Below are 27870 nucleotides of genomic sequence, written 5' to 3' on the forward strand. Positions count from 1 at the left end.
ATTTCATAGTTATTTCCATCTAGGGATATTCCAAATAGTTAGACAGTTGTTTTAATTTCTTATGGTTACAAGATTCTCGTACTTCGAGTTTGGTTAGTTGATAAAAGTAACATGCAGTAATAATAGTCGATAAAACATACGGACGTTCCGGTCGGATGTTACACTATTCTGACCACTGATATATATATACACTGGATTGGATATTACCGTATACTCTACGTGTAAGCTCGTGCGTCCAATTGAACAATTGAATTTCCGCCATCTTGTACAGAAAGTTGTCACAAAATGCGCGCTAGATTTGAACTGCGTAATATATGCTATTTTGATCCAACGATATATTCGTCACACAAAAAAGTTTTTGACGAGTAAAATAATGTTTGATACATTAAATGAAGAACAAATCATTTTTTCGAAAGTATATTATTATTTAAAATTATATGGTGTAAAAGATCATTAAATAATATGACGAAAAACTTGTATTTAAGCGTGATTTTTCTTTATGTTCAAAAGAAGTCCTCAATTCTGAGAAGTTTTCGTCCATTACCCTTTATCCTATGGTGGGCTGAATTCCATACGGATTATTCAAACATTTGTATAACACTAATTCAACCGTTAGGGAATCCATTTACCATCCATTGATCATCAAAGTGGAGCTTAAGACATGTAAAAAAAGTTTTGAATTAAATTATATCGAATTGGGTGAGTAAAAACTTTATTCAAAAATATGGAGAATAAAACTTTCCTTGCAAACGTTAAGGCATTTTATAGAGTTGCGTGCGATAAACCACAACCGTAATATAATTAGTAGTATCAATCCACAATCCATTCACATGAAGAAAAAGTTACAAGCACAATCAAAAGAAAATAAAAAAGATGTACATACCTGAGCATGCAAATCAGGTACAAATGTGTAGGTGATCATGTAATTTGGTTACATTCACTGTGGTGGGCCGATCGGATTCATCCTGAAATTCGGTCTGCTGCAAGTTTTCACCTACAGATAAGTTACTAATAAATAACGACAATGGAAATACACAGAAATGTGTCACATACGATTTTTCTGTAACAGAGCACTTTATAATCTGTAGGTAATTAACCGCTTCGACGGCATTGACGCAATAGTGCATCACATCAACGTGTCTTTATGCACACTGAGTTTTCTCTGACCTACAAGGGATTAACAGTTTCAGATCTTACCAAATAACGTTGGGATACTGCCTTTTGGTAAAGTTATATAATTTTTACTTTTCTTCTGAAAGCAAGAGGGTTCAAAGTGGTCGGAACACAGAAAGCTATCACTTGATGGAGACCACGGTCCAATGTTTATATTTGCGATCCACTGCTTCATAATATCAGGTTCATCCAATGGGAACCTACATAACATGCAGAATTTAAATTTATTAATTCACACGTTATGTTGCATTGAGTAACGGTACTTACTTGAACAATGAGTAGCCATGTCCACATTCCCTTAATCGGTGACAAGATGAACACTCTGATTTTGGGTTGTCAAATATAGTTGGTACACTGTTCTTTTTCAATGTAATTAGGAATCCTGTCCTATCAAAGCAGTCATTTGCAAAATGAGCTGAACACAATGTGCTATTTCGGTTTGACTTCCAGTCCTTCCTCTTCATTTCTTTTAACCACTGCTGAAGGCGCAACACATCTTTCACGGGAAATCTACATATCGAATTATAATTTAATCCCTGAGTCAATAATACCCGAGTTTTCAATTTCAATTATAATAAGATCGGTTCATAATTCAAATATTGTGAATTTTTACTGACACGATTCGTACGTTATAATACTCGTTAAATATAATTAGTAAATACTTCGTATGCTGACATAACCTCTGCAAGTTATCATTTGCAGAACGCTTCAGCGTTGTATACTCACTTGTGAAATGATCGCCCACTATATTTTGATTGCTTTGTTTTGCAAAAAACGCAGGTACTCATTGTTACCTCAATAATTGTTACTGTAATTTTCCATCGCAATCGATTATATACGCATACATATATCACGTATACATATATATATCTGAAGTGACAAGAATCTGTACAAAATGGCTACCGTTCAATTGGCGTGACGGCACCACGCTTAATCCAATCCAGTGTATATATATATCAGTGTCTCACATACATGTCTGGCAACGAAGCCAATTTTCTACAGAGCGGCGTGGTTGTCTTGTTGTCCGTGGTTTTTAGTGTTTGAAATAGCCATATCGCGGCGCTGCTATCTAGGGATGTACGTAGGGTAGGGATGAAAATGTGCCACCGAAATTATATTTGAAATTAAGCATATAACCTAAATTCAGCGCGTGCGTCATACTCACGGTCTTACATACGCGTGAAACGCTATTGCGTTTAAAAAAAAAAGGTGGTTGAACCATGTGCGGTACCGCGGTGTAAAAAATTATCGAAATTGGTTAACTAATAAAAACAACACCGTTTCTTCAAACAACATTCGTTTATTTCATTTATTACCTTCGCAGATTTATTATTCGTACATACAGATGAAATTTATATTTTCTTTTCCCGCAAATGAACGAGATTGATATAGATAATTTGTTTACATTTTTTTCTAATATTTAAGTTATAGCCCCGCTTGGGGTTTAATCAAACTTGGTGGTTTATTCGGTTAGGTCACCGCCTGGATTAATTCAAACGCAAGCGATGCAAGTATTCCATAACTTGACAAGTAAACCATAAATTTCAATAATGACTGCTGTAAATAGGAAACGGAGACGATACTCTTTGCCTCTAGTCTCCATACATATATTATTCATAATAATTATATCATACTAATACTTATATTAACTACTTTCATTCATAACAATTCATTACTTGCAATAACAATAATAATATTATTATTAGGTTGGCGCTGCATTGCGCACGCGTCGATTATCCATCCCTCGATCACAACGCCGACCTGGCGGCCACAAAGTGAGATAAATAACCGGCCGTGAAATGAACCACCCCCACTACCTTCGTTGCCAGACCTGTATGTAAGACCGTGTTCCTGACCCGTCACAATGATTAACCTCAAAATATATACGTGCTTCTATTTATTTCGTGAACGTCAGGACACTAAGGGCGCAACTCGTTAATGGTTAACCTCAAAAAATTCAGCAAGATTGGTCAAAACTGGTTAATGCGGTAATGTAAGTTTGATATTAAAATTTTTTATAAGATATTTTGGGCGAACGCGCATAGAACATTTTTGCCCACGTTATAGTGAGAAAAACTGGAACACGCGTGTCTTGACCTGTCTCATCTAGGGACCTTAGTCCCATGTGCACACCGAAAACGGGTCACGGAAAGGTGGTACGGTGAATTTCCCTTGAGTTGCGCTCCGTGTGTTCTGTTTTATTTTTACACCATGCGTATGGATGTTCCACATTCCGTGAAATTTTCCCGATCTGGGCAGATTATGTTCTAATGTATACGTAGTCGCAGTTTTCACCGAGAACAATAAATAAAACGAATAAGGAAAATACAAATACATATTTTTAAAGAACATTTTTTTGCTTGCAACAAATTTCTTAAAATACAATAGCAAGCTTTAATACACGTTTCAACAGAGGTTACGTATTCTATGTATTTGGTTCAGAAGCTAGTGCTGTAAAAGACAGGAGTGAAAGTCGTTCCGTTCCAATGCTTATTTTTCCGATGTCCTATCATTTGCTTTTCTCAAAAATTCTACAACGGATTTTGGTTTGATTTGTATTTATTTCAATTCATCGTGCCTTTGTACTTGAAATATGATGCAAATAAAATTACATTTTCGAAAATAAAAGAAAATTAAAAGTACATTTACACGGTCCGTTCCTTACATGGGACTGGTAAGGAAAAGAGCATCGGAGCGGAATTGACAATCAGAAGACAAAAGTGCGGGTACCGCGGACAATTTATCGTTTTCGAGGAAAATTTATCGTTCAGTCTTTCCATGATCTGTGTTTCGTGTAAACATAGGCCGTCACCCTGAGGCTGAGATTTCATAGGCAACAAAAAGTAGCAGCAGCAGCAGCAGCAATGCACTGAAAGTGACTAGCACTTCCGGCGCAAGTTTTTTCTGCTTGAAGCTCATTCATCCGAACAGCAGAGCAGCAAACGCAAGACATTTTATGAGCAGCGCTGCTGCTGCGTGACATTACTAGACAGATATTAGTAACATCTATTGAATTATTAAGTTGTTGCTGCATTTTATTGCCCATGAAATCCCAGCTTAAGATCGAGAACCTTGTAAGCAGAAGGTATCAAACAACCATCTATGTATTCGAAATATCGCTGTATGAAATGTAAGAATAAAAGTTATTAATGAGAATCTAAACCCATATTACGAAATCCTGGCACTACAGAAAGCTATAATATTATCACATTAGCATTATAATTAACTTACACCATTATATTAGCACCATAATTGACTGACACCCACTATACTATACAAACGTTATATAATACTTAACAATACCATCTTGCGACATCGAATTTAGAGCCGCATTATAGGCAACCTCTGCTACACCATATAGCCTTGGAGATAAAATAAGACTGTAATACAATTGACATGTAACCGATATAATATAGAATTATATGCATTATTGCAATAATTTATAAAATCAGTGACTGCGGAGCCTCTAAAACCATGAATACAAACCATCCAGTATAAATTATAAAATCCTTTCCGAAACACCGTATTGTATGCAACATGTACAAACATCTAGAGGCAATGTAGATCTCTGATGTGGAACAATATGGAATGCTACCGGAAGAGCATATCAAGACTATGATAGTTCAAACCACTGAAGGTAAGCGAATTCACCGGATGATTCCGTAGGCTGAAGCAATTGAATATCAATCCAAAAGTATAATGATGAATACATTATCGTAATAGCATTGAAACTTCGGTTACCTTTGGGTTCGATCTCGTCGCTACTCTCAAGTTGAGGAATGGAGGAAGGAATAAGAATTGATGTGATGAAGGTTTATGATTAAATCTATAAATGCTTTATTGGAATAGTGACAACTTTAAATATATAGTTGAATGAAGTGGATTGTTTAAATGTTGCAATTGGAATGGATTTGATGGAGAGTGGAATAGAAGTGTATTTATCGAACGTTGCAGCAGAAGTATCTTTGGTAGAGAGTGGAATAGAAGTTGATTGGTCGAACGTTGAAATACAAATGGGCCTGAGACAAATCGTACAAGTGGACGAAAGGTGGGGGAATCCAGAATAGTGGGGAATAGATCTAGCATAGTAAGAGCGATAGCAAGTAATGTGAGAATGGATAGAAATAGGGCAGGATGGAGAATATAGTGGTATTATGAGGAATGTGGAAGAGTTAACAGGTAGAGGTGGTCGAAGAAGATGAGGAGGACGTGTGGCGGACGGCCGGACGTCACAATACGTTGCAAAGTTTCGCCATGACTCAAGGGACGAGCTTAAGCTTGATGACTCGTTGGTCAACAATGGAAGTCTCGTCCGCCTCGGTCCCCTTCGCGGCAAAGCTCTACATTGGCGCTCCCTTCGTAGCCTCGTGGATTTTCTCAGTTCGCGATGATAGCTCCACACTCGCCCTCCGTCCTCCAGGGTTCCCGCGTTGGTGTCGCCAGATGAAGGGGATGAATTCGCTGCCGAGCCTCCACTTGTTTCGCATTGATTCGAAACAAAATTAAATAAAAATTCTGAAATATTTTATTCACTACACTGTAAAGTGTTCCCTCTGGGAGTTTCGGCAGCGTGACCCTCGTCCTAGTTATCTTTATCTACTCTATCTGCAGATTTCCCTTATTGTGTATCCCGCCTGGGGTTCAGGGAGCCGTTTGTAGCGTTCATCGAAATGGCCACATTACAGGGTAATTGATAAATGGCATGGATAAGCTCGCGAATTTAGGAATAGGTGTATGAAGCACAAGGTGCTAAGATGGGCACTCAGAGTGAAACGCGAGACGGAAGAGGAGAAACTTACAAGTGCAGCACACTACGATACCGAGCAGCTTTTACACCCCCGTGTACCTGTTTAAAAATTTCATTTGATTTAGAGTAATTTCTCAAGTCGCATGTTATCAGGCAAATATTTTTATTCTTGTAACAACCAGTTTCACCCCTATAAGTAAAAGTCACGTAGAAATAGGTAGTAGTCTCCAATATTATATGACATTAATGGTCACATAGCGAGTACCAAGAACTGAGGTAAGAAACGCTGAGCTAAGTACCAGTAGCTCAACCTGAAAATCTCTCTTTTGTTCAGACGTATTTTTCATCAATAATTATGACAAACCACTTACACCAGAGTGCCAAATTAAAATAGAGTAATTAGTATACTGGATGAATGTACGTGTGAAAGTTACATTAAGATATCTTTTGTCAATATTACAATTATATAAATGATAAGACTGACAACGGTTGGATTAACCAGGTCTCGTTTCAGCAGAAAGAGCTGACTCAGAGGTCCAGCTTCAGGTCAATCTTACACCTCATTGGCTAATTAATGCGTGCATTAATACGCAAAGTTGCAACCGTGGGCTCTTAGAGCCTCAGGCTCAAGAAGCCGTGTCTTTCGTCTGTGAAGATGCGAGATGCGTGGACGTCAACCCGGATTTGCCCTTCCGAGCAGAGTAGTGTTGAAAAATCTTAATTGTGACCTGCTTAAGTCTCGTTAATAATATTATAATAACGATTTGATCTACAAGAATTATGGGAAATCGTTACTATGCTATGGGCTAAACTAAAAACAAGAGAGTTGCTCTCAGGGCAGAACTTGATTTGATTTTGGAAATTGGAATAATCACAAAGCGTTTATTCTCAAAATGAGCAGAATTAGTACAGAACAGAAAAGTTGAAACGAAGGTGATTAGTCCCCCCCCCCCCTACTTATGTCTGTCCATGTACATAGGACAATGTTGTGTTCCATGGACACAGGTCTTTAGAGCATTTGCTGAATAAATTTTATGAAAGTTACATGTAATGCTAACATTCAATGAAATATCATTCATATAATATAATGTTGTACTTAGGTAAAGGGATTTAGGTAGAAATAAGAATTACACAGGTTAGGTGTTTCGTATATTGAAGCCACGTGTGGATCCGTACTCTACTCGGCCAAGATGATGGACTGAGCTGTGTATGCCGTACTTCCGAAGATCATCGCTTGGGCGGGATTTCATCGACAAATTTTTGTTCCGATCGAGTGCTCAAATATTTATTTAATTCCTTTCTTAATTTTAAAATCGAAATCGCTGGTGTCCGATCGAACTATATCAAATAAATTTTGGCGTCTATTCAAGCTGCTTCCGATCAGTCTGTATCCAACAATGTTGTTACCCTATCACATGGTATCCAAACGAGCCTTTCTCCTCAATTATAAATTGACTGATGAACGCTCTATCATAAAACTTTACAGCCATTTCGATGTTTCAAAAGACTCTAAACCCTCAGCTCTCAGCCTGTTGAGCATAGGGCGATAGATGTCTGGTGTGAACGGAAGAATGACTCCTCTCTGCTGTATTTCACCTGTAATGTCAAATATATAGGGATCAGAAGTAAACACATGCACTCTCTTTTATACCCACAGGGGGCATACAAGTCGGATGAAAAAATAAAAGGGGGCCAAAGGTAAGTCGTTCCTGGAAGTTCGTTACTTTTTCAATAGCATTCAAGCATTGCATTTCCAGACAATGCTGGCATCCGAAAATGAAGTACTGAAAGTTTCACTATTTCTTGCACACGGTGTTTCAAATCTTTATACGAAACAATGACATTACCAAAATGTGAAAATTCAAACTGTAATCCCAGTGATAATTGACAAAAAATCATTAAAATTTTCAGGGCATAATAAAGGAATTCTTTTTTTTTTTTTGCATGAATCCAAACCAAATTATACCTATACGATATTAGATTTCGTATTAAAGTGATTGAAAATATTAACAATGAATATTCGTGAAACAAAAGTTATAAAGCATCAATTACTAGTTGGCGAGATGTTTTCTATAAATAACTTGATAATTACACCTATGCCAATATTGGTTTATCACTTATTATTGGCACTTGGTCAGCCAGTGGAGGGTTGACGAATTATAATACATTTTCAACCAATTTCATTACCATCGATGATCATTTTCGTCGCTATTCCAGCTAGATACCCAACAGCAGAAGCCATTGCAGAATGTCCTTGCGGATTTCCATAAGCCACTAGATTTATTCCTTTCTCCTCTCTCTTATTGTCTGGCCATATGATACCTACGTCGTGTCGAAGGATAATCAAATCCCGCTCATTCTCTTCTAGGCGAAGTTTTTTCGATAAATAATTACAGAGTGTATCAAGTGGAGTATTCAATTTAAGAACTAAATCTTCCTTCAAAAGTCCCAAATCCTCTATTGCCTGCATGCGATCCTCCGAACCAACTCTATCAGCGAGTTTTGTCTTCAAATTTTCATAGAAAATGTTATCGTTTGACAAGCCCAGTAGATTGCAAATCAGTGTACGCTGGTACAATCAAAACAAGTAATAAGTTATATAAGATTGTCAATTTTCGCAGATGATATGTTCACCGTAAGATGTGATTACAGCATAACTTACCCAAGTGATATCTGGTCCATTAGGGTGTAAAATCGGATGCGGATTTGGATCTATTAGACCCAGCAGCTGCATTCCTTGTATGGTATCTGAATATCCTTTGAAACGTAGCGTACCCCGTAAAATTGTTGTCGCATGATTAATTCCATAAAGTTCCTTGTATATAGTACTATCGCGATTTGGGAAACCCTCTAGAGAAAAACCAGGGAGGAAATTCAGACCTTGCACGGATGACATGAGGTCTCCACCTCCGGAGATCTCCACTACCTGTTGATCATTTATTCATGTCTTACTTTGCAAAGGTTAAGCTACGGGGAGGAACGCTCTACAATGGTCCCAAATCCCAAATCTTCGGACAAAAATAGAAGGTACTGTGTAATCGCTACAAAATTTGGTGCTCGAGGGTTTTCAAGGGCGCTGAACCCAAATCTGAAGTCAAATTTTCACAAAACAAGATGGCGGGCCAAAAATGGCAGAAAATTGTCTTCAAAATTCAATTAATCTTCACGAAATCTGGTACTCAGGGGCTTTCGAGGTCGCTGAACACTAATCTATTTTGAATGAACAGAAGAACATGCTAATATATGTATGTAGGATATAGTAGATAGGTCAAGTATCGAAATAAACAAGACAACTTCGAGTATATTCACTCATTTAATAAAAAATTACATTAAACACAAACTGTTAATAAATAAACCTATTTTTTAAGTTGGGAAAATTAGTCGCTATCTGTAGTCGCAGCAAAACTATCGTCATCACTATCGCTATAGTCGCTACATAAAACGTCTTCATTATTGTGAACACTAGCTGACTTTAACAACGCAACTGCTTCGCGGGATAAGGATTTGGTTGCCTTACGTAAACTGAAAATGACAGGGTCCGATGAAACCAAAAGCCGCGAGAAAACATCTTCCATATTGTCCTTCCTACATTTTCTGGAAAAATCTTGTCGGAATGATTTTATGTATTTATTACAAGCTTCCCGGGCTTCTTCTGACATCTGTCCTATTGGCAGCATCGAAAATTGTAGCATTTTCGCCCCGTGAATTAACAGTTTGTGTACAGTAGTGGGCATATGGTACCAACGATATAATAGCACGAATCTACGGGCTGTAGCAAGAGCGTATTCTTCAAACTTCTGTACATTTATCTCAAAACCGCACGATATCACTTGTAAGATTATGTGAAATCTTTTTATTAGGTCCTCATCTAGTCCCGTAATAGATGCAGAAACGCTTGAATTTTGAAAAAAACGACGAGCGGTATTCCCGTCGTTTGTGCTACCGAAACCTCGTTTTGTCTGATCAATTAACAGGCCCAATTTTTCCCGGAAACCTTCTTGTATATTTTTTTTACGATCTTCGATGCTTTTCTTATTCGAGGACCACGTTTCAATTTCTAATTTGTGCGAAATATGTAAAAGGCACTCAAAAAACCGAATCCAGGCGTGCAGGGAAGATATTCCGTACTGTAAATGATCTTCGTTTACCTTTTTCTTCAACATTTTGTCGATGTCGTTAAACTCTTTTGATGTACTGCCGCAGAGATAGCATCGTTGAGAAGATGTAGTAGATGTGATTGAGTTACAAACTTTTCCATCGGCCATTGTTAACGCTAATTTGTAGATCACATTAATTTCTTTTCCATTAACAATCATACGAAAAGTTAGGAGCTGATTTATTTGTTCTTTGATACCGTTTACTTCAGCCTGCGTTCCTTCTGCAGTCTCTTTTAAGAACTTGAATTTTATGGGTCTACAAAATCGAGGGGATGAGGGTTGCGGATTTTGCCAAATAATTATGTCTTTGTTGTTTACCTCATCAACAAACATGAGCTGCAGTGGCACAAGCGAAATAAAAAAAATGGTCGCATCCGATTTACCTCTATCGTCATTGATAAATTTTTGTTTAAAAGTGCTTTGCCCGGATGTCCCGTCGCATCCCCAATTGCAAATCAAATTCATTTCAGAAATTTTATCGGATGAGAGGCAAGTCAAAACGTCTTCTTGCACTGACAATATGCGACTCGCTGTGTGATCCAACAGTGCTTGAAGCTTCACTTCTGCCCTACTTCCAGTTATGGTTATATCATCTTTAGGCGGATAACATTTTTTTTTGGCCTGCAGCACACATTTGTAAGATGGATATATTTTCGAGTTAAGTTCTAGCGCCCCGGAACGTATTCCCTGATACATATGTTTTGACATATGATACTCAATCATTAGAGACAGAGCAGTATCATCGGAATAACAATCTGCTGAAACAGTACGTAAAGATTGCCTGCATTTCGAAGCTCTAGTAGGACTACCCACGGTGACATCTTGGATTACCTTTGTGGCATCCAATTTTCCTTCAGCTCGAAGATTCATCTGAGTGGCAAGGGCAAGCTCTTCGGTACTGGACTGGTTACGTACGTATATTTCCGATTTTTCTTCGTTTCGTCCGTTCGCCCGAGTTCTCAAAGCTTTTCGTAGGGCGATCACGAACGCGAACTGTAGGTGATTCTTCTTTTTCTATAGAGTTCCCGACCTCATAATTCCCAAAGACGACGAATGTGCTCAACCAATCCGTATTTTTTTGAAGAAACACAGCCTCGGTCCTCCTAGCTTGTTACCACTTCGTTCGCATGGAATACAATAATTGATGAATCGTTTATTTCTCAGTCTTTGATAACGTGTACAAGCAGCATAGTTTTTGAGACAAATGATTCTCGATGACTTCATGAGCTTCCTTTGCATTTTCGTTCAAATGCTTCTTAACTAAGCGAAATATTTCCTCGCGAGTATGGCGAACTTCACTGTGTGTCTGCGAGCCTAGAAAAAAAGAATTCAATGATGAGATAACGATATATAATTTTAGAGAGTTAATAATAATACTACAACGCTGTAAAAAATAGAATAATAATATTGTAAACAACAATTTTCAGCAACAAATTGGGCGGAAATAATCCCTTGACTTCGTGCCAGTCGTGCGCCGCGCGCTGTGCCGCGCCGCCGCCGAGCCTGAGGTCAATTCCCACATCCATTTATAAAAAAAATCACCAAAACGGAAAAGGCAGTCGTAGGCAGCTAATCTTTGGTTACGTAATACTCAAGAGTCTAAAGAATGATATGAAACCCATCCGGTTACTTAATTATGTTTAATTATTAACTTTTACTCTACGTAAACATAATTTTTTTTCGTCGCGGGCCCGTGAATACACAGTAGATGTTTACATTTTTTGTTGCTTGGTGTGGGGTTGATATGAAAACCTGTACTGATATAGAAAATGTACTCACTTCCAGGAGATTCCATTTTGTAGAATTGAAATAGCTGAATTCTACTCAAAGTTAATACACTTTTAGCACAGCCGAAGTGTTAGAGCGTAGCGCACAACCGACGCTACCTGCTCGCGCGCTCCGTTACGAATGAGATCCCAACGGCTAAACGCAACATCTGCTATTTCCCGACCTTTGAAAGGGACGCTAGTAACTCCTCTACCTGACCCAATACTTAGAATTCCTTAAATAGAAACTTCATTTTTCGATTTTTGTCCAGCGATTTGGGATTTAGGACCACTGTGCGCTCTGTACGTACACAATTGAGTGCAAGTTCACTATCTATTACACAATGAGATTATAGCAAGTGTCGAATGCACGTTTTATGACAATTCTTCACAGTATACATAACGTGAATCTCTTTTGAAGCGTACCGTTCCAAGTGACGGGGTCCACTTGTATCACCACATACTCAATTTTTACGTGAGCTGAACGGGGCGGGCGAATGCTGCCAACTTGATAATGTCGATGGCGTGTGTTGATACACGGAAAGGTTAGAATTAATTCCGGGACGCAATCAATACAAAAGAGATCGTGGAGATCTCACGATCCGTGATTAACGATCGGTATAACCGAACTAACAACAATTATTATAATAACTGACAACTGTTATTGCGGAATGTATGGATTTTGTGGAGAGTGTACTCTAGCAGAATAGAAAATCAGGCAAATGAACAGCATGTGAGTAAAACGATGTCTAATGAAATAAATTTTCTGCCCTCCGTAAGCGTAAAATGGCATTTTACAGTCCGTTTTACACACCGGTATGTTTAAAATGAAAAAGGGCCTAAATTTCCTGAATCGTTGTCACTCGTACTCATAGTTGAGGTTAGGTTGATTCTGAGAATTATTGGTTTAGTTTATCACCAGGAGCTGGCGCGGCAATCGTGTTTTGAAGTTATTTATTTGCTCAAAACACAATGCCGATCAAATTCGGGATAAAATAAAAGCTGAGCTTTGGGACGCATAATTAACAATTATAATTTTCAGTTTAAAAATTCAAAAATCAACAATTAATTGGTAAAGGTTGATTGAATTCAATTATACATTTGTGAATCACATAATCGAATTCAGTTCATTTTTTGTTTAGTTGAGAACCTTTCTGTAGTAAAACAGAAAATTCATATTCCCATTACTTTTAATGAAATTATATAAGTAAATATATTTATATAAAGCGAGCATGTTTTACGCATTTTTCCATGCATGTTTTCCATGGACAAAGTACTTGTTTATATATCCGACAGTTGAGTGAGTCTGCGAATGCGTATACCCGGAGTACTGAAAAGACTACTTTTAAGTCGTAGGCAAGAAGACTAGATACCCAGGAGACCGAACTTGACTGTTCTGACTGGGGGTAGGCCTGTATATGGCAGCCGACTGGCAGCGCTGCTAAGCAAGATGTACCAGCGCCGACCGATAATGCGCAGTCGAATAATTCATTACCCATCACATCCTTGACTGAGAATATGTATATAAAGACTGATAGCCCTGGGTTATTTTTCGTAACAGTTTGCCGGGTCAGCCGGGTATAGAGGTATTAGCAGTTTCCCGTATGATCAACCAATCAACTGACCACGCCGGTAAAAGAAGTTCTTCATAACCAATGCTTCAGACTGCTGTGTATTCTAATGACAATATCTCTTCAAGACTGATTTTTTGAAATGATAGATTTTTACTGTGATCTCTCTAACAATGCTCGATGTCTTTTCTAATACATCTCCTTGCATTGTGCAGTACGTATTCAATTTATTGCTTCGCACTTATTCGACGACAACCAATTATGGAAGTTTCGACAAATGACACCATGTTTCTTTGTATGCTACCAGGCTGGGCCAGGAACGTTGAAAGGATTTGTCGATCAACTATGCTTTATGCTGTAGAATTACATTTTTTGTCGATCTATTTCCTTGAATGAATTTGAAACTGTTCGTAATTTAAATTTAATTGATAAATCCCGACTTTATTATGTTTGTTTCACTCTTGTGACAATTTGTAATTTTAACGTGTAAAACTTTCAAATGTAGGTAGGTTCAATTTATCATTGTATCGAATTTCGTTTTCAATTCTAAATTGATTTAATAATCAACGTGCTGGCTCGATTGTTGTTAAACTAATTCCTCACTGTACTGTAGCGAATTGACTTGTAATAAAATTTATTTCATCAGACACCGTTTCACTCACATGCTGTTATCACTTGCCTCATTTTCTGTTCCATTACAGTATACTCTCTACAAAATTGATTCGTTCCGCAATAACAATTGGGTATTTGCATGATTTTTATATTTCTTAACTTTTAATGTTTTTCGATTCTATAAATTTTTTTAGAATTTTTGAAAAAAAAATATTTTGTTTTTGTTTATAAATATTTAAATAATTTAATAAATAAAAGTGGTCCTAAATCACATAAAAGTCACGTGACATAAAACGGAATGTGATTGGTTTGACGTCATTGTGCTGCTACTGGCGCGTTTATTTGAATCCACAAAGAGTAATGTACAATATTTTCTAGCGCTAAAAAAATTTTAAGTAAGTTTTTTAAACTTTAAGTTTGATACATTGTATAATTAATGTCAGACTTCGGTGAAAATAATTAAAATAGAAATCAATTTTTGTGTGGTGTTTTTTTTTTTTAACTCACACGGATAATTGTGTGGAGGTTATGATCACGTCAATGTTATTATACTAAGAATGTTAAGCAAGCATTAGTTTGAGTATTTTCACAAGTTTGTAACGATATTACATGCGAGTCACATAGAATATAAAGTAATTCGTATGTACGCGCCTTAAGCACATACAACGTTTCAAAATAAAGGGCAAACGCTTAACTCTAGGTGTCACGTCGGTCAAGATCACCTATCCGGTGAAATAAGTGTAACTCTCTCTCTCTCTGCGAACCGGGGTCGAAGCGAACGGTCGATATAAAGTCTAGTCCTGTCATATTCACATTCTTATAATTTCGTTAACATTTGGGAAAACAAAACCAGCCAAAAAAAAAAAAAAAAAAAAATTTGAGACGACGATTCATACAAGAAGTGTAACCCAACGCAATCCCAATCTTTCGGAGCCTGTGAGCCTAAGGAACAAATCCAAATATCTGATCGACGAACGACCACGCAGTATAATCGGTGAAGACCGATTCTATAAAAGGAATATCAAAGAACTTCAACATCCATGATCATCTACGGAGCCGTTAGGCCACCTCTCTTCATCAGAGATATTCCGAGCTAAGTCATCTTTTCATTACTGATTTGTAGGTGGATTGTGCCACAAATCTGTAATAGCCTTCTTAAGTCAGTATTTTATATCTTCGTCTGTTAACTTTATTGTAATCTCACCATAATTTAGAGTCCTTTGTCAGTAGATTCATTCTTTCACTAGAATCATTTTTAAATTTGAACCATAAAGGAAAAGAGAGCCAGTCTTTCGTTAATATGGTACAAAAATTTTACCCGAATAATTATATACAAAACGTCGGTAATCGCATTGAGTAATTTTAACGTGTGAATGAAAGAGTGAATGAGATTTTCTATGATTGCCTGTTCTTTTAAAAGGTTATACCAAAACTCAATAAATCTGTGTTCTACATTGTTTCCTCCTGATTTAATGTATTTTGTTTATTGAATGTATCTAGATTTCTAATATAACATAAAATCAAAACGTATCGGTTGAACCTCAAAAAAAAAAAAACCGTTACAAGTTGGTACTATACACCAACAAAAATCGTTTTTTAATGACATATTAAATAATTTAATAACTTTAGTTTATAATAAACAGCACTATCAGACGTTCTTTTCATCAATCACAACACAGAGCAACAGCTGATTACACGTACGCCGTGCTTACAGGAGAACTTGGCGCTAAAAATTTCAAAAAAATTCAGCATTGTGACGTCACATACGCGAGATGGAGCTACTTATTCATTTAAATATTGCCTTTTTTTATTTATTAAATTATTTAAATACTTATAAACAAAAACAAAATATTTTTTTTTCAAAAATTCTAAAAAAATTTATAGAATCGAAAAACATCAAAAGTTAAGAAATATAAAAATCATGCAAATACCCAATTGCCGCTTACAGGGCAACCTCTCAAAAGAGGCGCTCACGGGCTGTGAGGGGATCACGTTTCTTAGAATCTCAGTTCCCTCACTCTGACTACAAACGCTCGTTCTCGAGAATTAGTTCTCGACCCTCTCAATAGTACCGCTCGAAAAAGTGTAACTTTCGTACTTTTGTGTTCCATTTACTTACATATGAGCATGGATTAAGGGAAGTGGTACTAGTGGGAGATTGTACTGTATTTTAATAATTGTAATTGGTTCAATTGTTTAAAATCTCTCCGCACTTTAACACACGCAACATGTCGCATTCGCTTTCCGCGTTTGACTGACGTAAAAGTTGAGCATTCGTTGGTGTTAGTGCGGTGTATCCCTTAGAACGGCACGCTTTAAGAGAGATTCACAGTATATATAAAAAGTTTATATACACCAAAACTGAATTATTTGTAGAATCTGGCAGTTTAGAATAATAATGGACCTAAGAAAATATCAAAGTCTCTGTAACTATGCGTAATCTTATCCATTCAAATGGCAGTACTATTCGTGGGAGCCTTGTTTTGAAAATCTCTCCATGGCGTAACTTGATTGACGTTTCTGGAAACAGGATGTTTGAAAAAAGCACCGAAAAGCTGATGAAATTTCACCAAAAAAACGTACTATGATAGTTGATACGAAACGCAGAAATTTGAAGAGTAATTGCCTTTTCGTTGTACTTATTGCTAACCATTTTACTAATTAAACATCAAGTACATAGGTATGTAAAGATAAGAACATAGATGTAATGAAATTGACCTGTCCTTGGTGAAGATATTTTGCCGGTGAAAGAGTGTTCAGTAATGCACCACGCGGTGACCAGCTGAATTTATATCTCAATGGATTCGAGGAACATTCTGGAGCAGGCAGTCCTCCACACCATGAAACAAAAGATTCAATTTTCCCCCCAGCTTGGCGAGCGTCATCGATACATTCCATTGCCAATAGGTGATCGATCCCTGGGTCAAGACCCACCTCGTTCAATATTGTCACACCTTTGGATTCTGCACTGCATTGAAATAATCACGATTAAACAATTGAAAGCAATTTGTAAGCTTACCTTTCTCTTATTTGTTACCTATAGGTATGCGTCTTTTCTTTCATACATGATACAATGCGAGTCTGCTGAGTAAAATGCTTCAATAGATCAATTTAAAATTGAAAATGGAAAATGCTTTTAAAAACATCATTTAAATATTTAAAATGTTAAATACGAAATGCCATTTAAATTTTAAATGCCTGTTTTAAATGAAACCATTTTAAATATTACCCAGCAGTGCTTATAGTAAACTTTTCTCATACAGTAACACGGGTACAACACTCGAATCGCCACAGTTAGCACAAATCAACTCGTGTAATTCGAATCGTCTACTTCGCGAGGCCCTCACAATACTTATGAAATCACAATAATTATGGAAGTTGTATCTTTGCGAAAAGAGTATTATTTATATTAGACTTTGAGTTTTCGAATTCTAAAACGGAATCATAATTCTTTCTTCGACTGACAGATCAAATTACTGTTTCTGTGAAGCGCCATTAGGCTCTTTGTTCTTCTATATGTTATAGGCAGTAAGGATCAACCCTTTATGAGAGAAAGACGTGTAAGCCCAATTTTTTTTTTCGAAATATATCATATCACGTAACTAATGGTATAAGGACGTATCTGGAGAAAGGGCGTATAATTTTGTTTTATGCGGCATTCGCTACAAAAATACTGTAAACGTTCATCTACACTAAGAGTCGAAAAAATAGATAAAGATAGAAGGTTTTGTATTTGGTGGATACGCTTTTTCAATAATTGGTAAAGTCAAGCTTGAAAAAACGCGCGTGCTAAACTCAGGAAGCAAGATAGATTGACTTCACCAGGGTCACAGGTGTCTGGAAGATTATTATAATTATTGCACATTACACATAGTGGAGAGCGCAAATCAATGTTGCAGTGTATACGGACAAGCTGAAAGAAGGTTCTATGACGGGCTGAAATTCGAGGGACGTGAACAGCCAGAAGGGCCATTAGATCTGAACAATCTACATAACCAGTGACAAGTTTAATCAAAAAAGAAACGGAAGCAACATTGCGCCAAGTTAAAGGGGGGGAGGGGGGGGGTCCCAAAATGCGCGCACAAGCCAGCGTCGTTGACACCACGACGGAAATAAACAGAGTCCTTCCTGAACACTAGGTATTTCAGGAAGTTCCTCTGGACACCTTCAACTACCTTAATGTCGCGCGCGAGCATGGGATACTAGATAAGGGAGCCGTATTCAAGCTTAGAGCGAACAAACGAGTAATACAGCGTTTGCACAATTAACGGGGATTTAAAAGCTCTGAAGGTCCTGATCAGGAATCTCAGCATTTTAGTCGAATGGAAACCATAGCCGAGATATGGTGAGCAGCAGAAACTTAGAATCAAAGGTAATGCCTAAGTCAGAGGTCACACTAACTCTGACAAAGGCAGTACTGCCTATACGGTAGCTAAAGGAGACTGTGGTATCAGTGCGCGAGAATGATAAAATCTTGTACTTACTAATGTTTAGTGGTAAGCGATTGCACTGACACCAAGATGATATATAATCTAGATCACCCTGAAGGGCTACGCAGTCAGCTGGATAGTGGATAACGAGGTAGAGTTTTAAGGTCATCGGCATACAGAAGAGCCTCACAGCTTAACGATGATATAATGTCATTGATAAAAATGTTAAAAAGCAAACGATCCAGATTTGATCAGACCGATGACCACAAAGCTCAACCATGTGACACCGATCCATTAAGTAGGACTCTAGAAGCTTAACAAGACAATTATGCAAGCCACAGACCGAGAGCTTATCTAGCAAGATCACATGGTCAATTTTGTCAAAAGCCTTGGAAAAATCTTTTTGCGGCCAAGCGCTGTGCATACCGTGTTTCAGAAAAGTGCAATATCGGTGGTGGTAGTAGCCCGACCTGGCATGAACCCGTGTTGTAACAGGGTGATAAAAAGCGCATACATAGAGGCTTAGCAAAGACCTGCGAACAGCACGAGCCTCGAAACAGGGAATCTGATTAGTGCCCGCTGGAAGTTTTGGCTTGAGCGCCGGAAGAGGAGGTAGCATATCCGCTTCAGGGATTTCTAGACATGCCCGCCCGACAAGGCAAAACAGGAACGGTTGACATCGAGCAGATTGTCCGGCAGGGCTGTGCTAGACACATCAAATACGCTACAAAAGTAATGGGCAAACGCATCGACAATATCGGTTTTTGGCTTGCTGGTTTCGAAAATGAATGCAAAAATGCGAAATTCAAAATGGCGGATATTTTTTACAAAAAATGGTACGAATTTTTAGAAATTCATAATACGAATGTTTTTTGGGTCGCTGATTCCGAAAAAAAAAACAAAAATGCAAAATTCAAAATAGCGGACGTTAAATGGCGGATGTTTTTCGCGAAAAATGATACCAATTCGCTGAAATTCATACTAGTAATGTTTTTGGGGTCGCCGATTCCGAAAACAAATGCAAAAATGCGAAATTCAAAATGGCGGCCCCGAAATGGCGGATATTTTTTACAAAAAATGGTACGAATTTTTAGAAATTCATAGTACAAATGTTTTTTGGGTCGCTGATTCCGAAAAAAAAACAAAATGCAAGATTGAAAATGGCGGACGTCAAATGGCAGATGTTTTTCGCGAAAAATGATACCAATTCGCTGAAATTCATACTAGTAATGTTTTTGGGGTCGCCGATTCCGAAAACGAATGAAAAAATGCGAAATTAAAAATGGTGGACCGAAAATGGCGGGAATATTTCGTGAAAAATGGTACAACTTTGTTAAAAGTGATATTTTGTAAATTAATTTCTTTAATTCATACAGATTTTTTTCTTATAAAACAAAATAACATAATTTTTAAAGATACATACTAATCGCTATCTGAATTCTCATCATCGATGTCGTTTTGATGAATGACGTTGTCTGCGTCGCCCCGCTACACTAATCCCACGAGGCGGGCCACGAGGCTCCGACCGAGTCGACAAAACACTGCTTCAAAGAATGCGTATTTTTGACCAATGGAGCAAAAAAGAGCAGGCGATGCCAACGGTTTCACATTCTCTGTACTTTTTCACACTAGGAATCGTTGAGATCTCCGCAGGATCTCCGGGGATCATAACTAATTCTCTACAGATAGTAATGCAATTCAATGAAATAGGTTATTTTGCAGCACTCGTATTGCATCATTAATATCATCGCCATAAATTCTGAAACTTGGTTCATTCACAAAATTTGTGTAATTCACTTACCTTGAGGAATAACATCCATTTTGGTTGACTCGATTTTGATGAAAATTGAAAAAACTACAGCCTTTTTTTTCGCGCGCTCGAAAGCGTGCACACACCACAGTCTCGCGCGAGTCTCGACAATGCAATGGTCACTTTCAAGGGTTTACCACAGGCCATGGAATGAATATGAACATCTGCCCTTTTGGATTTCAAAGCTCTAATGCTATCTATTGACAAATATGTGAAGCTTTACCTCGGATGATTACTTTCGGTTTTGGGGGTTTTGGCCAAGAATTCGGGCTTTTGGACCACTGTGCGTTGCAACAAAATAGTCAACGATGCGATGTTGACGTTCTTTTAACCAACAACGTTCTTCTTGACTAAGCAATCCGTTTATTTACCGTTTTTAGTCCCTCGATCAAGGCAGCCATATAATAAATAATTAATTATTGTATCGCATTATATGGATTAGTCTATGCATATATAACAAATTATCAAGCTTGTGCTTTACGGGATGATTGCTATCTACTTCTGAATTGAGGTTATTACAGTCCACTGACAGATGTGAATACTCACTCTTGATGCAGGGCTCTGACTTGATCATTGAGGTAACTTGCTGTTACCATGTGTGTTCTCGTATCAATACAAGTTTTTGCAATTACATGATGTAGAGAGTATGGCAGCAGAGATACCACCACATCTGCCATATCGATTAACTCTCTTAATGTGTCAGGTCTTTCTAAGACGTTGAGGAACACTGATTCGACACCCGGATATCTGTTTGCCAAAGCATCAGCTTCATCCTTAAATTGCGAGCCAACAATAATTCCTATACGTTTGTCCCTGTGAAGATATTCAACCAATGGTGGAGATACGTATCCAGCACCCAATACAAGTACCTAATTCAAACCATTCGAACATATGATTCATTTTTCAATTGTATATTTGAAATAACAAGTTGCTCAATTTTTTAGTACTACCTTCTTATCCTGTGTTTCCCCACATTCTGTTTTGTGCCGACTACGAACGTTCACCTGTCTCAATTCTTGGATATATTCAAAGTTGGGAGTCAATTGACCATTAGATGCAATTATTGCCCCATACACAGCTGGGCTGAAGTTGTGTTCTTCGAGTGGTTTCCTTGCATCGGATTGGATAATGTCAGGTACATACGGGTACAACAAATCTCCAAAAAAGTCTGTCGACTCCCTTGGCAGCTGAGTAGGCATATTATCTATGGAGCAAACCAAGACTCCAGGTCCTTTGAACGATTTCGTATCTTTATTGCGATCAGCGTCGTACAAACAGAAAGGCGTGTCTATGGTCGTACATTCATTCATGAATCTGTTGATAAAAATTTTGTTTAGTCTTGTATTAAATATAATATTGCTATAAGCATAATGATTTTGGAAATTCGTATTCAGTACCATTGTTTATAGATTTCATGACTTTGGCTGTCTTATTACTGCGAAAAACTCGTAGGCTGATGCATAGAAATAAATTCTAACTTCATTTATAGAATAAGTTATGAATATCCGGCAATATAACACTAAGAGTCCGTTTTTTACAAACTCGATTTTGTCAAAACATGTCACCAACGCGTAAATTTAGCGCGCGATACGTGAACACAGCCATGAATAACACGTCATGTGATACAAATCGGGATTTCAGTATACGTATGTTCGACTACGCAATGTTACAACTCCTGAACAAGGAAATTAACTTTTCTACTATAATTGGGGAAACCATCTACCTCAAAACTACATCTCATCCGGGGAGGGTCTACATTGAAAACGGATAAAAACGGACTAAAAAAATTAATTTTACGTTTTAGAATTAAAATCTTCTGAAACTCGCCCTATAACTCGTTGTCTGTCAAAATGCATATCCTGCAAAGTGAATCAATAGTCTACGTGAAATATTCATCGGCAATCAATATTGCTCAGAACCGAGAAACACGAAAGTGTTTCACGTCAAGTACATAATAGATAAATAATTCACATGCGAGACGCAGTCTCTTTACTGCAAAGAGAAGCCTTATACGGGGAAAATATTATCATATATTTCTCCTCTTTTGCGATTAACTGCGACATTCCACAATTTTATTTAGAACATAGGTTTCAAGACCTTTCGTTTCAGCTCTATTTCAAAACAATCAGTGAACGGAGAGCTGAGATGTATAATTTGTACTATTTTCAACTTAGACGAAATCATCAGTTCTATCAAAAATTTGCGCCGTTTGGCTTTTATTATTAGACTGGATATATGATATACCGTTGGACGTTGTATGGCGATAAAGATAGTTTAAAACAATTTTTGTGAGTATAAAAATGGTATAGAAAAACGGTTGAACCATACAAAACATGCGTGGAGATGAAAATAAGTAAGTATACCGATCTATCTATAATCTATGACTAGAATCACGTGGTACTGTATACGATCAAGGTCGTGTATATAGGTCTGGGCACTCCGTCGAAAAACCTGTGCCTCTAACTGAGGCCGACATTTCCAAATTTCGCCACGTCGCTAGTGACGGAGGGGCATGCGCGCATTACAGCCCCGCCACGGTCTATATCGCTCTGTCTCTGTCACACACGTGCCCCCGAGATTGTAGCGCTCCGCGCTTTTGCGGCCAATGTGGAAAACATGTGCCTCAGATAGAGGCACACTGTGAGGTATACCAAATATATGGGAGTTCCCAGACCTGTATATACGACCGTGTATACGATTCACTTTTGTAAAAAATCCACAACAATACGACAAAAATGAGCGTGAGGCTACACGGCTCCTGATTGGCTGATACTGTAACTGACGACACAGAGTAGGTCAGCGGTATATTACCCATGCGCGGACCATGCTGTTTATATGTGATTCAAATCTTTCTTTCGTTCGTATAATTAGAGTTTTTACGAAATTATGACCAGCATTGGTTTCTGAAAAGCAACCTCAAACAATTTACGAAAAGTTGGTATGGGTATGGTAGCAGATTTATTCCGTAAAAATGAAAATTTCACTGGAGCTGAAGCACCCGAAGTGAAAGTCGCAGAAAAGTCATGTTTCATATCACTCGTATATTTCAGTATATCATATTAGTCTAAATTTATAAGATTTACTCGTGGCTCCTCTTTCATAAATATGTGTAATTCATTGGGATTCTGAAGAATTGTTTTACGTAAAGTTTTCATAAGTGCATTATAACCTCAAAATGAATGTCAACCGCAGTGTGCTCTATTTATTTTGTATTTTGTTTTCTGTATACTTCTTTACACCGAGCACAGTAAACAGAAATTATTAACTTATTGTTTTCAGTAAGCACCTACGTTATCCATTTATATCATCTAGCAGATATAACTTCTGTATATTCAGGTCTACTTGAGAAAGGTATGGGGACGCGGCGATTGAGTATGTCCAGGTTCGTCGTTTGAGCTCAACATGCACTGTAAAAGCTCATGTACCTCGACCTGGCTCAGCGACTGGCAAAAGCAAGTATTACGTTCAGCTAAGTAATTCCGCCAATTTCTGATCATTCTGTTGGATGAGAGTTTGACATACTCGAATCTCGTGCGCTTGTGAGCGCCATTGACAGAGAGGCGTCAGTGCGAGAAAAATACGAGAGGCACACTGGTGGGCCTGGTCAAGTACAAAAGATACACAGAGAGAGTCTGTTCCGTTTTTTATGTATCACGTGGAAAAGAACACGTTCGTTTATTTCTTTCAATTAATAAAAACTTGTTTATCGTATCGAATCTACCTGCAGTGAGACAATTAATATTATCCACTTCCTACTCCTAAAAATAACAACACATTCAGTCATGATTGTGGTGCCCTAGACTCCGCTAGAGTGTTCGACATCGGTGGCCGCCGTACACTCCAAATACACTAGGACCTCGATAATTGCAGCCGCGTGGGACCGGAAACGCTTCACACTTGCAGAAATCGAAGGTGTGCAAGCCCCGCCCATGCTTACAATGCGCACATAGGCTGTGTTCGTAAATTGACTGCCAGTACTAAAAATTCCCTAGGACAGAGACAGAGCTGTTCATGAACTCGGCAGCACAAAAGAGATGAAAGATTGCTCACAGTACTGTCAGTCAATTTTCGAACACGGCGATAGTCGCTAACAGTGTCGTACTAAGTTCGAGTGTCACGATTAGCGCCTTCTTGCGCATATATATATATATATATATATATATATATATATATATATATATATATATATATATTATATATGTATAATAATATGCATATCGGAAAATATTAGCGAAAATTGGTGCAATGAAATTGCACCTTTGCAAATTACATCTTTGCCCCTCGAAAATACCGAGAATAACAACGAGTTCTACATACATATAACATCTGAGGAGCCCCAGAATGCGCCCTTATTTTAAAAATCGTGCTACGAGACTACCGGCTTGAGGCCGGCACTCTCCCACCACGCGCCACACCGATCGATATGGGTCGCATAGTGGGGATTGTTGCAGTTATCGCAGTAGCAATTATCGAGTTCCTAGTGTAATAAGATACCAGACGGTGAGCGGTGAAAGAGGAAGCTCTCACACTGGCAACGAACATAATTTTTTCTGTCTCCCTCGAATTTCGTTACAACTAACGTATGTTGTAGAACATTGAAAGCTAAAAGACATGTATTTTTTCGTCAATGGAAAAACAGTTTAAAGAAATGAAACAACGCCCCAAAATCAGGCATGTCACGGGACGATATGGCAGTTTCACCTATAAGTCATGAACTGATTCCAACGAATCAAAAACGAAAATGTTTCTCATGTTAATCAGTGTAGAGACTACTAGAGATATTTAAAAAAATATGTAAAATTGAGGGATGAACCACTTTTCAACTTTTATTTTTTGTGTCCTTTATTCAAAAGTTGCGAATTGATTTAAATAAGACCAGTGCCATTTTAAAAGGAAAACGATATGAATGTTTACATGGCTTTGCGCTTTTGCAAAAACGCAAGTTTAAGGGGGTAAATTACCCCTTACATGAATTTCCTTATGGTAGCTGTATCCCGTGTGTTTAAAATATGTCTGCTAAATCAAAATATATCTTTCAGCTCGTAGTTGGCCTTTCATCACGTCACAAAATTATTAGATGTGTCTGAGGTGAACCATCCTCTCTATTTATCTTTTCACTCACGGCATCAAACATTTACCAAACCATTCTGATATAAACGGTGTCATTATATTGAAAACACGAATGCCGTGTACGTGTACTCTGACGTATTTAAAAAAAAACTCCATACAGGGAGTAAACTCCGCCTGAAGTGATAGTGAGTACCAATACTTATATTTGCATGTCGGAAAAAATTCCGCCCTATTTCATACGCCTGGAAAAGCATGTTTTCAATATTAGCGTGATCGCCGAGTTCATTTGTTGTGAAACAGTGATACACATTAACCACCAAACGATTTTATCAGTCATATACTGGAAAGGTCGATTCTTTGTATCAACTTGTGTTTGTTAAAAGTTTAACATTCTTTTCAAATTTCTGACGAATTTTTTAACTGATGCATACATTTTGTTTGATATAAGGGTTTGGCTCGGATGAATCGGTTAAAGGACCAAACTGAGTCTGCGAGAAGAAAAGATATGTTGTAAAGAGAATTATAGTAACTGAAGTAAGATACGAAAATTGATGCAAATTGGAAGAGCAGGCGTGGTGTTATAACGTAGCGTGAGTAGTTCTGTATTGAAAGAATCTGAAAAGTAAAGAAACAGCGTTAGTTCGTTGTTGATTGAGGAGGTTTGTCCAGAAATGTAGGCACAAGTTGGTTAATTTTCAAAGGTAAGTAGACAATATCCAGACTTCAAGGAAATAGTACACATAATGGGTTTCATGAATGTAAGCGAACGAGTCGTCTAGAGAAAAGAGCGCGAATTAGGCGCAGCGGACAAGATTGCACGAACTAGGTGCCTTGGATAGAGTGCACGGACTAGGTGCATTAAATACTCTCAAGAAGGTTGCACGAACTAGGTGCCTTGGATGAGTGCACAAACTCGGTGCGGTAAAGTAAAAGAGGGTACTCATTGTCAACCTGTGATTTAACCAATATGGGGTCTTGTTACACTCAAGGCTGATGTCAACTCGGCGGTGGTCAGACTAGAAGTGAGAGACGCTCCGCGGTGGCGCTTTTATAAGAGAGGTTGGTCGTATCACGGAGCGTTCAGCAGCCGTTCGATGACGACTCAATTCTGGGAATAGCGACTGGCAGATTATCTGCTCCTTTGCCGAATTATACTGTTAGGTGCTCATTCACTCATTGTAGGCGAAAGTAAATTTGATAGCGTAAATTTATACACACAGAAAGTTATTAGTTTAATGACAATAAAGGACAACATGTAACTGTAAGGTTATTCAAACACATGTAAATAAATTTTTAATCAGGGTGCTGCTAAATAAAAATGTTCGAAACAGGCGTACAACATTTCATTGAGAAATAAATTTAATTGCCGAAACCACTCTTGTTTGGTCACTATTACAAAATATTGCATTTGTATTATATTATATTTTTATGTTGTATCCTTATGAATAATATTACATTTATATATTACCAATCATAGTTCGAAGGTGGTGTAAAAAATTATGGTCGTCAAAATAATGTTCACCCACCAACGTTTTTTTTCAATATGTATAGTGTTCGTCACTCTGATTTACATAAGAAAAATATTCGTTTTTAATTCATTGAAGTCGGTCGATTGCTTATAGGTGAAACTACCAAATCGTCCCTTGACATACCTTACTTTGGGGAATGGGGTTACACTTTTAAACCGTTTTTCCGCCGACGAAAAAAATACGTATGTTCTGGAGTTCAGAGCTCTGCAACATACATGAGTTATAACGAACTCGGAGTGGGACACTAAAGTGATGTTTCTTGAGAGAAGCGACACGCTCGCCACAGCCCATGATAGCAGCAGTAGGGACCGTCGCGCAGTGGAGAGGGAATGGGCTAGTCACCTCCCGAAACTTCCAGCTGATTCCTCCTCTGAATGCATATAAACACGCGCTGCGTCATGTTGTCAGTATATAACCCTCCGTGTGAACACTGGGTCTTTTAAGGCATGGTGGAAATTGAAATCTCGAATTGAAACCCCGACATTAACAAAAGGTGAGGTTTCGCGCTGTTCCATAAAAACCTGGGTTGTAATAAGGGTTCACCTATGCTGTGGCGCCAGAATGTTTCCACCGTGCTGTGACTGGCAGCGGATTCAAGTTAATTGTGTCCCTACAATTAGAGTCTGACTGTTTACACGGCGTTAGTGTCTTCGTAGGTAAGTGAGTGACATTTTTTTGCGTTTTTCGTCATTTTTCTTTGTTCATAATACTAGATTAGGTTTATTTTTTGTATTTTTGTTTTTATTACTTTTATTACGTGTTCCAGACCTTAAATTCTTTTCCCACACCCTTACAGCTACCTTATAACCTACATCCTCTTCTTATCAGTACCTCCCTGGCTCGGTTCTCATACACGGAGAAACAAATTGTTTCAAAAAGTTCTATAATTACTGCCAGTTTGGGGACATATCGGTATTTTTTACAATATTTCTTATGGTGAAAGGAAAAGCTGATATTCGAATACTATGTTTTACTAGTTGACACAAATAGTAAAAATGAATGTAG

At 37.9% G+C, this 27870-nt stretch overlaps 2 protein-coding genes and 1 long non-coding RNA gene across 10 annotated transcripts in view; 1 reads left to right on the forward strand and 2 right to left on the reverse strand.

The window, feature by feature from the left end:
- Positions 1-448: 448 nt before the first annotated feature.
- Positions 449-2130, reverse strand: LOC124292924 (THAP domain-containing protein 1-like). Of its 4 annotated transcripts, XM_046731650.1 has the most exons (6): positions 2077-2130; positions 1900-1981; positions 1441-1683; positions 1198-1373; positions 884-994; positions 449-653 (listed from the first exon to the last, which is right to left on the reverse strand). In XM_046731650.1, exons 2-5 carry the CDS (start codon positions 1959-1961, stop codon positions 897-899), a joined length of 579 nt encoding a protein of 192 aa, XP_046587606.1. In that variant the 5' UTR covers positions 1962-1981; positions 2077-2130; the 3' UTR covers positions 449-653; positions 884-896. The 4 variants fall into 4 exon arrangements, 2 of the variants coding, with proteins under 2 accessions (XP_046587606.1, XP_046587607.1); XR_006902886.1 differs by lacking the exon at positions 1900-1981 and having other exon boundaries at positions 2077-2112; XR_006902885.1 differs by lacking the exons at positions 1900-1981; positions 2077-2130 and adding an exon at positions 1836-1895.
- A 4643-nt stretch (positions 2131-6773) lies between these two features.
- The window catches only part of LOC107227399 (alpha-aminoadipic semialdehyde synthase, mitochondrial), an 83146-nt gene continuing 62049 nt past the window's right edge, over positions 6774-27870 (reverse strand). For all 5 annotated transcript variants that reach the window (XM_046731642.1, XM_046731640.1, XM_046731639.1 and 2 more), the window contains 6 exons: positions 21217-21580; positions 20813-21135; positions 16745-16994; positions 8583-8846; positions 8108-8489; positions 6774-7516 (listed from right to left, as the gene is read on the reverse strand). In XM_046731642.1, coding sequence (XP_046587598.1) covers positions 7401-7516; positions 8108-8489; positions 8583-8846; positions 16745-16994; positions 20813-21135; positions 21217-21580 — 1699 coding nt within the window. In that variant the 3' untranslated portion in view covers positions 6774-7400. The remainder of the gene's footprint in view (positions 7517-8107; positions 8490-8582; positions 8847-16744; positions 16995-20812; positions 21136-21216; positions 21581-27870) is intronic.
- LOC124292926 lies at positions 24739-26688 on the forward strand. Its single transcript, XR_006902888.1, has 3 exons — positions 24739-25218; positions 25306-25521; positions 25785-26688. It is a non-coding gene; the product is annotated as an uncharacterized LOC124292926 (long non-coding RNA).

Source organism: Neodiprion lecontei, chromosome 2, assembly GCF_021901455.1.
Source record: "Neodiprion lecontei isolate iyNeoLeco1 chromosome 2, iyNeoLeco1.1, whole genome shotgun sequence".
In the NCBI taxonomy this organism is placed as follows: Eukaryota; Metazoa; Arthropoda; class Insecta; order Hymenoptera; family Diprionidae; genus Neodiprion; species Neodiprion lecontei.

Bases quoted from the DNA above. Each gene is read 5' to 3' on its own strand.
- LOC124292924 (XM_046731650.1), bottom strand. From the start codon at position 1,961: ATGAGTACCTGCGTTTTTTGCAAAACAAAGCAATCAAAATATAGTGGG. The intron at 1,684-1,899 runs GTGAGTATACAA...TTCGATATGTAG, and splicing joins AGTGGGCGATCATTTCACAA to ATTTCCCGTGAAAGATGTGT. The intron at 995-1,197 runs GTAAGATCTGAA...ACTTATCTGTAG, and splicing joins CAGTATCCCAACGTTATTTG to GTGAAAACTTGCAGCAGACC.